Source organism: Physeter macrocephalus, chromosome 2, assembly GCF_002837175.3.
Source record: "Physeter macrocephalus isolate SW-GA chromosome 2, ASM283717v5, whole genome shotgun sequence".
Taxonomy (NCBI): domain Eukaryota; kingdom Metazoa; phylum Chordata; class Mammalia; order Artiodactyla; family Physeteridae; genus Physeter; species Physeter macrocephalus.
In genome coordinates this window covers 65,920,345-65,936,833 of record NC_041215.1, presented here as the reverse complement: position 1 = coordinate 65,936,833, position 16,489 = coordinate 65,920,345, and the positions used below count along the sequence as shown (strand labels likewise).

Genomic DNA, 16,489 nt, shown 5'->3' with positions numbered 1-16,489 from the left:
AGAAACAAACAATTATATTTCATATAAAATGGTATTTAAAATAAGATTCTTGGCTATAAGGTTTGAAGCTTCTTTGAGCACCAGTTTAAAAGGAAACATTTCCAACTATAAAGTAAATCAATCCGTATGCACTTTATTTCAAGCCAAAGTTTTACATTAAGACCAACAATCTGACTGAATGTGGGCAAACTGCTGATTCACATGTGAGAAATTACATGGTTTCTATTTAGGTTCTGAAAAAGTAGCTTGACAAAAGACTTTATTTAACCTGAAACCCGCCTGAAGGCGTTTTTAAGTGTATCCTAAGGGTGTTGACAGAAAAAATATACAGTGTTATGGACATATACACAACTCAGGACCACAGTATGGTGAACAGTTAATGTTCATCTCTTCTCTAAAGGTAGTGAAAAATATTAAGTCATCAAATAAATGCTTAGAATTAGCAAGGAACAGTTAAAAATGACCAGGATCCAAACAGGTTATTTATATCATATTTATCTATAAAGAAGTGACAACACTAAAAAACACATTGAAAACCAGTGTTTTAAACTCTGAATGTGGGATTTAAAAATATTTCATTAACTTGAGACTGCAATAATATTTTTAACCAAATAGCATCTGACTGGCAATTCTGATATAATTTACAGCTGTAATATTCCTAAAAGGAATATCTACATACTATGGCCTATCAAATATAATCTGCATTTTGCATATCAATACAAAAATTCATCCATTTGTACACTTTATTTTTATATATTTTAAAAATTAGATTTCATTGCTAAGTGAATTTAGAATTCAAATTAAACTTGGAAACAATATAATGAATGCTCTTCTTAACTTTCTCCCCATTCTTTTTTTTTTTTTAAACACTGGAAGCAAATGATTATGAAAATGAGACCGCAACTTAAGGCATTTTAAAAAGAAAAATAATTAGGTGCCATTTGGCAATTTATTCTAAAAGCATATTTTGTCCCACTTTTTTCACTAACGAGACTAAAACACCAACCTTTTTTCATAAATATAACTACAGTAATCACAACACAAAAAAAGGGCTGTCAGCATTGCTTAGATATTTAAAACGAGGGTAACACTTTCCCCACTCATCTAAAAGAAAAATACTTTTAATTACCAGTTTATAAACATCAGATTCACTGGCCATGTTAAAAGGCCCAGAATTTAAATTCAGCAACACTTGAGAATGAACATACATATACATGCATAATATGTGTGTGTGTGTATATATATATATATATATTCATTCTATATATATATATAGACAGTAAATGTATTCAATAGGTATTTCCCCAGAAAATTAATTCATACTTAATTGCCAGTTTTAATAAACACTGTTCACAGATCATCCATTTGTCTCATATGAAGTTAGGCAATATCAAATGTTCTGTTATGGTCTCCATCTTCTTCAGAATCATCCTCTGAAGCTGTTGAAAGAAAACAGGATGATCAAGAATGATTTTAAGGGGGATGAGAATGGAAGTGTAAGTATGAAGCCAGAACAGCAATGACTTGTACGATAAAAACCCCAATGTAGTATATGCCAGGGTTAGGGTGGTCTGACTGTGGGTGAGGCCCGTCTACAATGCTCCCACCCCCACACTTTTTTCTTTTGTTAGTTTTTATTAAAATGAAAATGTTTTAAAATGTGGTTCAAGAACATCTAAAAAGTTTCTGAGATCAATTTGTGTTCATAGTAGCTAATGAGAAATACACTAGAGAAAGAAAGAGTAAACTTAAGGCAAATGCTCTCACACACCTGAGTAGAATCTGGCTTATTACCGCTGCATGTTTGATGTTATCGATGAGAATGAAAAAAAATGTACATAGAATAATAGGTTATGGGTGTTCTTGAAATTTACATCAGAGCTATGTCTATACAATGCCAAGAAAAAGCTCTATTTAGTTAGTCAAAAAAGCTTTATATAGACACAGCCTAAGTTAATGTAATTGGTTTTAGTAAAAACCTTTTGTTGAGATTACTCCTATGCCTCCACGTTGTCAGAAATTTATCACTCTTGCAACATGTCCGACCTCAATTTATTTTAGAGTCATTAGTGGCTCAAGGGTTTAATATAAAACTTCCACAAACGTCTTTAAGAAGGACACACTAAGTACAAGACTATGTAACTCTCTGCATGTGAAGGAAAACGGAAGTTCACTAAACATCCTACCAGCATTTCCCCTATTATCAAGGGCAGAAAGGTTAAATGTACACTCTTCTTGTATTTAATACTGGACAATTTAAGGGCAACCAGCAAATGGTATCAACAAGAAAAAATTATGCAACACGTACATATGAAACTTCAATCTCCATATATTTACCTTGCAGAAATTTAAAATCCATTTTAAATAAATATCAAGCATATACTTAGCTCATGAAGAGTAAATCCTATGCTTTTATGCAATATCATGGAGAAATGTCAAACAAAAATAAAATCGCTTTTCAGAGAATTTCTGTTTTCTATTAGATTAACTCTACAGAAGAAAATTCAGTCAGAACCAATTTTCAGAATGTATTAATACTCTAGTACTTAGGAGTTAACTTGTAGCACCCACATCTTTCACTCTCAGTTGAGTCTGGGTATATATTTCAACTTCACCTTTTCCCTCTCATTCACATGTTGGGAGTAGACCCTCCTATATGTTTAGAAAACTAAATTCTAAATGAGAATGTTAGTTGAAAAAAAAACAAGCAATCTGGGGAAAATGTACACTGCAACAAATTACTCTCATCACATTTGACAAAGTATCAATTATAATTTACAAAAGAGAGATCTTTGTATTAGCTAACATGATGGATCTGTACTAAGAAGGTATGAAGGAAAAAAAGATTTACACTAATGAAGTCCCACTTTACTATACCATTTGATTCCTTTATATACCAATTCCACACATACTAACTAAAATTGTGAAAATGCATTACCTAGTTGTACCTCTAATCCTTTTAAAACTTTAAAAAAACCTTACTTCAAAGGATGCTAAGCTTTCTCTAAATTTTGTAAAAATATTATGCACACTACAGGTTAACAGTCCAAGTATTCTGAAGATGAGTATAGAAGATAATCAATTGGAGAATACATATATAAAAACACTTCAAAAGAGTGTACTGGAATCTGATCATGGGATGCCAGTTGCTTTGGGTGAAAAAGCACAATAGGTAGGGTAATCTTGGATTCCCAGGAACTGTTCCAGAGCCACCAATATCTGTGCCCACCTGGTATGAAGCACCCTGGAGGTTGTAGGACTTTGAGAAGAGGGTAAGCTGTGCAGATGCCTGTAAAGATTTGGGCATTAAGTGCCTTCACATAGGAGCCCAGGCAGAAGTCCTAAAGCTGGAACGTGATCTTAAGAGATTGGAGCTGCTGGCGGAGCTGGCTGCCTATTAAAGGTCCATGAGGACCTGAACAAGGAGCAAAAAAAAAAAAAAAAAACTATGGCTTCTGTTAGGGACTCAGAATTAGGACTCTTTCACCACTATATTCCTAGAACTATATATAAACCCAGGAACATCTTTTATGATCTAACAAAGCTAAAGAACAAGTAAAATTTCACACACAAAATAAAAAATCTAAAGAAGTGTGTTTTGATTAGTAGTTAAACGTCTTCTTTTTAAAAAGTGTTAACATTAAAAGTGTTAAAATTAAGGTGATTAAATATATATTTTTATTTTAAATAAAATACCGATGGTTAAAATAACACCCTTCCAGACATTAAAATTAATTTAATTTTTAAAAAATAGGCTCTTAAAAAACTAGTGTCAGTTGCCCAACCCATCTTTCCCAAATAAATTATTCTGGTATTATTAAGCCTATAAATGAAGCTCTAATTTGGAAGAAAGAGTATATATATACTTAGGTTTTACTCTGTGGGTTTAATTTGCAAAAGTAAATTCAACAAGTCTGGGGAGGGGAAATTCCACCTACTTTCGAGATCTTCCATATGTGCCTGAAGAGTTCTTGCAAGGTTAATAAACTAGAAACAATGCAGAAAGAAATATAGTAGTTTAAATGTAGCAAATGGATCTAAAGTAAGAATCAGTATAAGAGATTCATTTCTACTTAAAAGTCAAACATAATTTTAAACCTTTAAATAGGGGGTCTTTCTCCCCCCACATCAAAACTTACAAGCTTAAGGATATGATTTTTTTAATGTCTTATATAATCATTATTACCTATGTAAAAATCATATATTTATCATGTAGAAATTGGGAGCAGATACAATATTCTATGAATACCGCTGTCTTCTTGCATTGATATACTTCCAAAAACTATGGAGAAAAAAAATTAAACCTCTGCATTTTGGACCCAAGTGAATTTTAGTGGTCAATTAAAATAATAAATCAGTATTTTCCTGCCTAGAAGTATTACATTTGACTCTGTACTTTTAAAAAAATCCTAAAAGTGACTTCCACTTTAATATTAACTTGTGTATACCTTTTACAAAGGCATGAATTCAACACATATTATATACTTTATATGGTTCGTTCACTCTGAAGAGATAAGTTGCCTGTTTAGAAATCAAGAGCTCTTTGCTCAAATTCTGAAAGCTCTTGATAGTTCATTCTCTTTTCTCTGAATGATAATAATCTGTCAACTGGCTCACAGGAATAATGTTTACATGATTACAGAAAAATGTCCTACCTATATACACTGAATTGGCTATTTGATAATTTTCAAAATATAATGGAAACATTATACCTCACCATAAACTCTATTAAATTTTCATCACCAAGAGAACATCTATATAAAAAATAGTTTGAAGGATATGTTTATGAACACATTTCAAGATATTAGTTGTTCAGAGATATAGACTCTAGTCCCTGCTGCATAAAATGGGCAAGGCAGTAGAGTATAAATTTCCATAACAGTACCATTTAATTAAAAATAACTAACAAACAGCTAGCTTAAGTGTTAAATTAAGGCAATACTGTATAGACTAAATACCAAATAGTCCAGATCTTAAGTAGTTTGAAATATGGAGGCTTAAAAACGACTACACTGGTAATCTTTTACAAGATAGTAACAAATAAATTGTAGTTAATTTCCCAGACTCTTTCAGTTTTTGGAGTTCAATTTAAGGTTTCTAAGTTAAAATACTGAGTCTTGTTTTTGTTTAATTAAAAAGAGCATTTTCCTTAGTACTTCCAATTCTGTCCCTGTTTTTCACTGAAATATATTCCAATCACCTTCAACAGCTAGAAAATTACTTCTTTTTCTAAAACAGCTTTATGAGAAAATTAGGCTGCTTGATACAGAGGTAAGGCAGACAGCAATTTCTATTAAATCTACAGTACCTTTAATTTTAAGAAAGATTTTAATGTAAGAACTCCCCAAAGGAAATAGACTGTGAACATATAAAACAATCTGCTTTCCAAAGCAAACACTTGTTGCATCACATCCTCCCTTTTCCCCTGCTCCAAGGTTACTTACTCGGACACGGGTGCTTGGTTCATTCGTATTTCCCATCATATCAGAAAAGCTTTGTTCGCACAAGTGCAATAACACAACTAGGTAGAGACCAGAGCTGATAAACTCATACTCAGCCTTCAACAGGGAAGCAAAAGAGAAAAAGAAAAATATGGAGAATGAAAAATTAATAGACAAGAGATTGACATCCAAAGTATACTGAGAAACTAGAGGAAATGTATTCACATCCAGTCTTAGTAAGAGATACAGCACCATCTATTAAACCAAGAAATAAAAAGTCACCCTCCATAATTTCATAATTTTACTAATGCTGTAAGGTGTACAAATAGGTGTGTGAATATCCTCTTTATTTTCAAACAGTCTTCTTTTATGTAATTTATATAAAAGTGGGACTTTTAACTCATTTGATGGTAGAATGAATGCTGTGGTTCTATCAAGTTATAATGTGTCTCAGATTTTATTAATACAAATGGCTATGAATGTTTACTTAAAATTATCACTTCATCTATAGCTAAATCAATAAATTATACAATTAAAACGTAGTCAAATGGGTCAAGTGTTTATTACATAATATAATTAACTTTAAGGCAACAGTAAATATAAAAATGAACTAATAAAGGTAATAGAGTAACTGTTCTTCATATCATTCACATAGAAATTTATAGTGGGTAAAAACTGTCCTTTGGTTCAAAATTGTTGTTTTGAGGCTAAGAATACAAGTCATGAATATAGTGTTATTAAAAATCTAATCTATCCTGTAATTTTTATACAGTGAACTACCTGTAAGTTGTACCATTTTTGGCAATTAACTCATCTGAAGTTAAGAACTATACGTTCTTAGTAACAACTTCAGCAAGTAACTGGTTATCAGATTCCACAGAGCATTCAAGAAATTTGAAATTGACTTATTAACACTTTCTTTAAATCTTCACTTACTTTTCTTATTTTTAACTTAAAAGGAAATAAATTTATGTCCTCAAAATTTTTTTTAAAAATTTTAATGTTTATCACCTTGAAAAAAATGAAGCTACTGGACAATGAGGAAATAAACTGCATTAAACTAATCATTTCAAATGAGAGTAGTTCTTGGGCCCCCAGAATCCAAGATTCACACAGAACAAAGAAGTTAAAGCCAGGAAGCTTAATCAAGACTGTCACTGCTTTTACAATGACTCCACCTAATATTTCCTCACACTTAAATTATTTAAGATTGTGGGTCATTAAATCCTTGGAGAACCATGAAAACATTCCTGGTTGAATCGAAATGCCAAGAACTACCTTTAAGAGACATGATAGAGCACCTAGAAAAGAAAGAATGGCAGAAGAAAACCATCCTTTGAAACCTACTCTCATTTTGAGAAGATGGAAAAAAAAAATTTTCTTTCCATCATTCTATTTTTACATACTCTTTCCCCTGTTCTTTAAAATACCAATGGCTCAGCTGTCTATAGAGAGACTCCTTAGGGATTTAAGACAATTCCTTGCTGAAAACACTATTCTCTTTGGACAAGTGGCTCATTAAAGAATAAAGTAATAATTAGTATGAACAGCATCTATGCTACATCAATTGCCTTAATGGTTCATTAATTAAATCAGTGATTCTTAACCTGGATCTAAGTAATCAGCTTCAAAGGATCCGGGAATCCCTTAAATCATATACAAATATTGTGTCTGTATATTTTGCTAGGAGTGTGATTTTAAACAGATTTTCAAAGGGTATTCATTATTCCCACATTTTAAAAGTAAAGGGTGTCCATAAAATATCATGTTGCTTGATTCCATTTATATGAAATATCCATAATGGATAAATCCAGAGAGACAGAAGGCAGTTGGAGGCTGCCGAAGGACGGAGGGGACAGGGAGCAACTGGGTATCGGGTACAAGATTTTCTTTAGGAGAGATGAAAGTGTCTTGGAAGTAGATGGCAGTGGTGGTTGCACAACATCGCAAATATACCAAATTGTTCACTTTAAAATGATTTTTGTTTATGTGAACTTTATTTACCTCTATCAAAAAAAGGGGGGTGTCCACTACTCCTTAATTTAAAGTGTTTTTCAAGCATTCATGCATTCTCCCACCATCATATCTCTTTTTATAACAAATATGCTAAGCACACTTGGAGAGTACGGCTCTTGAGTCATCCTTGTAATCTCCTTTAACATCTTTTTTCCCCAGAATTTTCCTTTAGGAGGAAGAAAAGGGGGAAAATATTGAACTCTTCATTCTAACTATCTAAGCATCTCAAAATTTTTTTTAAATTTAAAGCTTCAAGAAACAAAAATTAGTGACCAAATCAATTAGGAGGAGAACAGTTATCAATAACACCCAAAAATCTGAGAAATGAGAAGAAAATATTTGAAAAAAAATTTAATAAGATCAGATTATTCATTATATGAATAGACTATAATGATACAAATACTAAAAGAAAGGTTTATAAACAATGTGAACTTGTAATAAAAGATTTCATAAGTAAGTTGTTCAACATAAAGTTGGAGGTAGGAATGAGGAGAGTGGAGGGAACCAGGATAGCAGAAGAACAAGGGGGCAGACGGGCACAAAAAAGCTATTCCTAACATTAAAAAAAAAGGAAGGGAGGAAAGGAGGGATGGAGGGAGGGAGGGAGGGAGGGAAAGAGGGAGAGGGGAAGGGGGGAAGGAAGGAAGGAAGGGAGGAAGGAAGGAAGGAAGGAAGAAGATGAAGATCCAGGGCTCGGTGTTTCAATCATGTTCTAGGACTAAGAGGTATTCACAACCGAGACAGTTCTTAGCATGCCTATTTGGGGACCACTTAGTACGCCTTTATTTTCACTTTTATTTTGGAACCATATATTAAATTTTACCTTAATAATTTAAAACCTGTGACTTGCTTTTTTGCCTTTCACTTTCAAAAAGTTATAGGAAAGTAAAGAAAAATTATAAAATTATACCTAATGCAGTAAAAGAAAATTATATTATTATTTTAATGCAGGTTTTCTGACCATGATTTAATCTTTTCTTCAAGAGTTGTCCTTTAAACACAGAATAGACACTTACCAAGGTAAATTAGGCAAAATATACTAACTTGTTCATTTGCATGAGCTCTATGTAGTTCATGAATATCAAAATCCTCCAGGTTAAGGTGCAACTTCTCTTTACAGAGTTCACAGGTGGTTACAGCCTCTAGCGAAGAACCTGGTAAAAAATTACAAGTAAAGCTTAATTTTGCAGGGTCTCCACAGAACATTTTTCCTTGTAGGTTTAAGCTTAGAATACAGAAAACTGAAAGGAAGGCAGGGAGGAAGCGATAGCAGGGAGACTGTGCTATGACCATAAACCAGTAATGTCTCCTAAAATATCAATCAGGGCTTCCCTGGTGGCGCAGTGGTTGAGAGTCCTCCTGCCGATGAAGGGGACACGGGTTCGTGCCCCAGTTCGGGAAGATCCCACGTGCCACGGAGCAGCTAGGCCCGTGAGCCATGGCCGCTGAGCCTGTGTGTCCTGAGCCTGTGCTCCGCAGCGGGAGAGGCCACAACAGTGAGAGGCCTGTGTACCGCAATAAATAAATAAATATCAATCAGTAACACCTGATGTGCATGTCAAGTGCTACTCTGTGGTACCTAAGCCTCCACCCATTATTTGTGGTTTTTTCCCCCCGAGATGCTCATATATTTTGATATGGGAAGCTGACAATGGAATGTTATCTGTATCTCCTACTTCCTTCTTAAGTACTCTGGCAAGATGCCAGGAAAACATGGTATCTAAAACAACTAGTTACATATACTCAGGCTAGTATCTTTAATGTGACAACATATACTAAGACCTTCTGTGGTCTAAGAAATGTGTCTTCCATGCAGGATAGAAGGCAAAAAAAGGAATCCACCTTTGTTCAGATAAAAAAAGCTCCCCTCCACCATGAAAAGAACGAAGTCCTTATACATGCTACAACTAAATAAAATAAGGCACAAATAAGATACAAAAAGGACAAATGTTGTATGATTCCACTTGTAAGAAATATGTAGAATAAGCAAATTCACAGAAAAAGTAGATCAGAAGTTATCAGGGGCTGGAGAGGAGGGGGAGAAGGGTGTTAGTGCTTAATGGGTATAACATTTCTGTTTAGGGTGACTTAAAAGTTTTGTAAATAAATAGTGGTGATGGTCACAAAACATTCGACATCTACTTAGTGTCACTGAATTATATACCTAATAATGGTTAAAAGGGCAAATTTCATGCTATATCAATATATATTTTACCACAATTAAATAAAATTCCATCTGTCCTATAGGCACTCAACATTTGCTTACTCCTAAGCTTCTGGCTCCAATTAAGTAGGTCTTGTCTAATTAAATATATAGCCATTTTCCCCCTTGTGTTTATTTTTAGACAGGGTTTTAAAATGAAAAAACGTACTAAAAATTAGAGCAAGTCATGTGCATAAACAAGATAAAGATTTAGATTCAATTTAACTAACATTTACTGAGTGCTTGTTATGTGCCAAAATAGATTAGAAGTTCTGGAGATTCAAGGATAAGTCCATAGTATTATGACCTGATGGAGAATATAAAGAATGTGAAACTTTAGAAGGCTTTCTCTTATCAGATATTTATTCTCTGATTCAGAAGCAGGAAAAATGTGATCGTCATAAAATATGGACACCATATATCATTAAAACGAAGTCTTTCACATCTTAGGGTTTCATTTTTCTCTTCCACGAACAAGTGACCTACAGAAGTTGCTCAAAAAGGCCATACGCAGATGGGACGAACCCATTTATCCCTACAATCTTTAATCCAGGACTCTGTCCTTTACACCCCACCTCATTCAGTAGGCCCTGACTGCATTTGCCTAAACTTGTACTAGACGTATTCTATTCATCTTTGAATAGAATCCTGTAGTTTTAACAGTCCATATATAGTAGCTGCCTAATAAATGTTTAAATGAATCTCTACCAGAGACTCGCCTACCAGATGGAGTCTTTATGAAAATACGAGAAAGCCTTGTGGAAACTTAAAAGGAAGGTTCAGTTCTTGAGACCTTAACATTCATTTGACCATGAATACTTATTATTTATTACCTTTAAAACCTATTTAACTGAGTACTTACTGTGAGTCCAATACTGTGAGAAACTATTCATAAACATCATCTCATTTGACCTTAACAACAAGCTATTACTCAATTGTATTCATGATGGAACTGAGGCCCAACCCCAGACCTACTTAAATATGTTTAGGAATGGATCTGAGGCATCTATGTTTTTAAAAACTCCGATAGTTAATATTCTGATCAGCAACCAGGGTTCAGAACCAATGTTAAAAGAGACTTACTCAAAATCCTATAGTTAAGTGTTGGAGTCAATATTCCAACCTAAGCATGTCTAACTCCAAAAATCCAATATTCTTAGACATATACTGTATTATCTGTTTTCCTGCCTACATAATACTAACAATCCAATTGCAAATATAACAGAAGGTGAGTCAAGTTGTTTTTCATTTTGGTAATACCTAACATTTCTGGACCCTTGCTAAGTGTCAAGAGCCATGCTGAGCGCTCATTTTATCTTAATAACACCCCAGGGTGGTGACTAATAAAGCCTATGAGGCTGTCATAACACTATACAGCCAAGAAGAGGCTGCTACAGGTAAGACAGCCCATCCCACAGGTTTGGGATCAGGTTAGGTTAGAAGAAAAGATAACCCACTATCCCAAGGAGGCCTTTGCTAACCTTGCTGCAGGAAAAAAGTTTCCCACTAGCCTCGTAATCTCCAGTTTGAATAGGTTACTCAAACTCCTCCAACAAATTATTAACATTAAAATTAATACCATCATACCTCACAACCTGTTTGCCTATGCTACCCAGCTATCATCATCAGACTGTCATTTTCACACAATTATGTACATTTATTACTCTGATCTAATTTGCCACCCTACTAGTCACATTCTTACCCTACGAGTAACATTTCACTAGGTCCTCTGGTACTCACAGTCTAACATTAAATTCCTCTTAACCAATCTCCTTTTTGAATTATCTCTTCAACTTCAAGCCTGAACCACAGTGCCTCAAAACTGATACATACTCTTCTGCAGCCATTTTTTTCCCCCACAACACTTTGTACCTCAGGACCAAGAAATAGGGATAGATGCCCCCTCCCCACACCTATTGCTGTTTTGAAACTCTAAGTCCCTCCTCATTCATTAATGACTTTAGCACGTCTCTTCTTTACACAACTTATTTCTTGGCTATTTCAACATCCACATAACACCACATTTGATTCTGACTTCCTCAACATCCTTGCTTCCAATATTACCCTTCCCCACCTAAGCCACCTACTTTATGGTCACACCCTTGACCCTGTCACTGCAGTGTACTGCACTACTCCTAAAATCTGTATTTTAAGCATCCTCTCCTGTGCACCTACAACTTTTCATCATTTTAGCTCACCTACTCTGGCAATTCTCTTCAATGTCACTGAGATTCAAAGACACTGACCCTACCACTTCTCACTATCCACTTCCTAATGTCCTTACTCCCTCTCCCTTCCTTATTTTGTCTAATTTCTAGGCTCACAACTACAGCCTTACAAACACCCTTAACTCCCTTCATCTTATTTGCCTGGCAAAGGTCCCAACCCCATCGAACTCAAATCCTCATCTGTATCCAAGTATCTGAAAACGGCTTCTAAAAAAAATGTACATGTATCCCAATCCCACTTTTAAATCATATTCATGGCCACAGATTTTTATGGACATTAGTACTACCTGAACACCCTGAAAGCATTTTAGAATGTTATTTTCCCCACACATGAAAATCTCTTAACCCATCCCCTCATCAGCTAAAGACCTTACTAAGAAAACAGAAGCAATTATATAGGAATTCAAGCACCCTCTCACCAAAGCAACAAACTGATCAATAATCCATATCTACACTAGCTTTCTAGAGATGAAGTACCCTTTTTCCTATTAAAGGCTAACTACTCAACTTGTGCTCTGGATCCCATCTTTCCCTTCCCTTTTCATAATTTTTTTTCTCTCCATTGTATCTCGTTAAAACTAAAAATGCCCTCAAATTTCTACTTCGAAACAAAAACATGTACCATGACCCCATATAACTCTCCAATTCCTACCCTGTATCTCCAATCTCCTTGACAGTAAAGCTTATTGTAAGAGGGTGTCTATGCTGCTGCTTCCCCAGTCTTACTCAGCTCAATTTAATCATACAAAGACACCTCCCCACCACCGCCCCAGCACTGAAGTCACCAAGGTCATCCATGCTACCAAATCCAGCTGTCATCTCTTTGTTCTGATTTCTTTGCAGTACCTGACAGGGTTGGTTACACCCTCTTAAAACATTTTCTTCTTTTGGCTTGCACAACACTACATTTTCTCAGTTTTCTTTATACCAGACTGAGGCTGCTCCTCAAATCTCCTTCTCTGTTCCCACTAAGCATTTGGGTGCCTCAGGGCTCTGCCCTGGGCTCATTTTTTTAATATCTGCTCTTGCTCAACTGACCTTACTTAATCTCAAAGCTTAAAATATTATGTGCTCATGATTCCTAAAACTGTTATTTTCTGCGCTAAAACCCCTGAAACATCACGCCTGTCTTGCTAACTGTCCATAACCATTTCCATATGGTTATTTAATAAACAGTTCAAATACAATATTTCTAAAACAGAACTGTTTCCTCTTCCAAATTTATTCTACTCTCAGTCTTCTTTATTTTCAGTAAATGGCCCCACCATTTATTTAGTTGCTGAAGGCAAAAATATGAGCTTCTGTAAGTGTTCTTTCTCCTTCACTCCACCACATCCAATCCACTGGCGAGTCTTACAGAATCTACCTCCAAAACATACCAGAATCCATCATCCATTTCTACGACCACCATCACCACCTCTTGTAAAGACAGATTCCTGGTTGGTCACCACAACAGATTCCTGGTTGACCTCCCTGCTTCTACTCTTGTCCCACTAAACTCCACTCTTCACAGAGCAGCCAAAATATAAATAAGATCATTTCACTCCCTTGACCTTCAGTGGCTTCCCACGACACTTATATAAAAATCTAAGCTTCTGACATTAACTTTCAAAGTCCTAAATGAGCTAGCCTCTGCTAATCTCTCTTACCTCAACTTATCACCCCTCTCCTTTCCCACTAATTATACTCCAGCCACGCTGGGCCTTCATTCAATTCCTCAAACACACCTAAGTCATTCCCACCTTAAAGTCTCTGTACTAGTTGTTCTGTGTGCTGGAATGCTTTTCCTGTCATTCTAGAATAGCTAGCTCCTCTTCGTCCAAGTATAAATATCCTCACCTCAACAAGGCATTCCTTTAACACGTAATCCCACCAGGAGAGCAAGTGCCTTGTCTGTCTGGTTCTCTATATCCCACATCTAGAACAATGCCTGGCTCCATAACAGGCACTTAATAAACAATGACTCCCTACAGTAATCTTATTGCTGCATAACAACATTAGAGACAATAAATCTTTCTCAAGGACACATAGTTGGTAAGCAGTAAGAATATTTCTTTGATTCAAAAAGATATTACATGATGTAAGGGTCACCAACAATAACAAATTACAGTTGCACTATACATGTATGGGAGTAGATTGTTCAGTAAATGAAATATAAGAAACACTACTATACGTTAAATTTATGAAGCAAGACTAATGCTCTTCAATGCTTTTGCTTCAAAAAATGACTGATGCTTTTGATAAGAGTATAAATTTGACAATCAATAAACTATAACCATATTTGTTAATTTAAATGCATACATACGTGCATCTCTTGGAAAAACTGTGAAAACAAAATACATAAAAGGGTAAATCTTACCAGAGTTAATTTTGGCCTGTAACCATTTTTTCATACACTCTTGGTGGACATACTGCAGACTTCCTGTGCACTTGCATGGCTCTATCAGCAAGTTAGAGGATGATGCAGCTGCCATCTGACAAATTCTACATAAATCACCTTCTTCTTCTTCAGAGTCCTCTAAAAGGAGGCTGGAAAAGAACGTACATTTCCTAAACAGAGCTATCAAAACCATCCTGGTTGGTCATTTCCAGTCATACATAATCCCAAACAATACCATGGTCTCTCTGGGTAGAAAAAAGGCAAACAACAATAATAATAAACAAGAACTTCTAAGAAAAACTGTATCAGTAAGAATAAAAATTATAATAAATATTTTAAAGGTAAATGAAGTAGGCTATCCTATTACTTATCTTCAAACGGTTTAAGTAATTTTGTCTTTGGTACCACAGTTTTTTTTAAATTTTATTTATTTTTTATATATCAAGTTCTTATTAGTTATCTATTTTATAAATATTAGTGTATATATGTTAACCCCTGTTTCCCAATTCATCCCACGGCCATCACACCCCGCCCCTGCTACCACAGGTTAAATTCCGTATTTTTCACAATCAATTTGTAAGTTTCACTAAGATTTTAATTTCTGCAGTACCATAGACTACTTCAATTCCAGCAGTATAAAGATAATGTACTTATATACCCATCACTTTTGTCCCTGCAAAACTTTTATTTTTAATATTTATTTGGCTGCACCGGGTCTTAGTTGCGGCACGAGGGATCTTCGTTGCGGCATGAGGGATCTTTTAGTTGTGACATGTGGGCTCTTAGTTGCAGCACACAGGATCTTTTAGTTGTGGCATGTGGACTATTAGTTGCAGCCTGCAGGATCTTTCAGTTGTGGCATGCGGGCTCTTAGTTGCAGCATGCGGGATCTTTCAGTTGTGGCATGTGGGCTCTTAGTTGCAGCATGCGGGATCTTTTAGTTGTGGCATGTGGGATCTAGTTCCCCGACCGGGATCGAACCTGGGCCCCCTGCATAGGGAGCACGGAGTCTTAACTACTGGACCACCAGGGAAGTCCCTGTCCCCCCAAAACTTTTAAGACAAGTTTGATGAATTAAACAAATATTGACTTGTGATTTTTCAATTTACATTTTAGCAGAGCCACATATGTTTAAACTGATAAGCTTTTTGTATTAAATCATAATAAAAAAAAAGAAGAGATTTAAAAATTTTTCATTTTCCCCACCCCAGCAATGTTATTAAATCATCCTGATTTCTACAAGGGTAGGTTTTTAAAGTGTGGAGCAGTTTCCATTAACCTATGTCCTCTATTTCACAGGCCAACATGAACTGCTTAATTTAAATGCAGAATGATCACTGTAAGACAAGTAGTTTTTTAAATTAAAATCCCTATTGCCTTAGTCCACTGCTTAGATGAAAAAGGTACTCAGTAAATTGATGATACAGAATGCTAAACTGTTACTGAAATATAACCTGGATTATATGGGTTCCAAATGAGTTTAGCAAAAGATGTGTGGAAAGAGGAACAGGCGTACTTTTAGGTGACTTTCATGCCTAGGATTAACCAGAGATACAACCTCAAGCATTAACGTTTATGTTTTACCTTAGATATAACTTTCTTTGGTTGATAGTTTTTACTTTGGGAGACTCAATTTTTTTACACTTTTATTCATTTAATTGTAAAGTATCTTATAATCCTCATTTTTAAGCAAAATATGTAATAAAGGAACACACACACATATAAACTCTGTCAAAATAACCAACAAATGCTGCTTTTTAAACTATCTAACCAGACAGGGTGGTGCTGGCTTAATTAGTTTCTCTTTGGAAATCACTAAATTAATTTTTTGCCCTACTTACACTACTGCACTCAAATTAATCTAACTTTGAGCACAAGAAATATAATAGTTACTACATTACTCAGTAGACAGCTTGCAATCAGAGGGAGCTCCTGTAATAACATTAAAGCTAACACTACCAGGGCAGAGTAAATCTTTCTACAAGAAAGGAAAAAGAGCAAATTTTAAAAGAAGAGAACAGTCACATGGTAACAATTTGTCCTATATAAGGAAAAGTGGGAAGATATTAGTCAATGTTCAATATCTCAGAAAGCATGCGAAGCTCCCTTTATTCCCCAGAGCAAGATTTGAATGTATTTCCTCTTAAAGACCAAAAAACCCTAAAATGATAGTAACAACTATGCTCTCCCAAAATTCCATTACATGGGGCCTTTATGAACA

General features: G+C 35.0%; 1 protein-coding gene across 6 annotated transcripts in view; it reads right to left on the bottom strand.

The window, feature by feature from the left end:
• Positions 1–106: 106 nt before the first annotated feature.
• The window catches only part of MARCHF7 (membrane associated ring-CH-type finger 7), a 33,756-nt gene continuing 17,373 nt past the window's right edge, over positions 107–16,489 (bottom strand). The window contains exons 5-10 of one of the 6 annotated variants that reach the window (XR_003676641.2): positions 14,248–14,417; positions 8,502–8,611; positions 5,445–5,558; positions 3,939–3,987; positions 3,230–3,415; positions 107–1,439 (exon numbers count right to left, since the gene is read on the bottom strand). Coding sequence is in view for 5 of the 6 variants with exons in the window: in XM_024122319.3 (XP_023978087.1) it covers positions 1,693–1,796; positions 3,939–3,987; positions 5,445–5,558; positions 8,502–8,611; positions 14,248–14,417 (547 nt within the window). In the remaining variant the exon portion in view is untranslated. The other 5 variants (XM_024122318.3, XM_055088060.1, XM_024122319.3 and 2 more) reach the window with 5 other exon arrangements.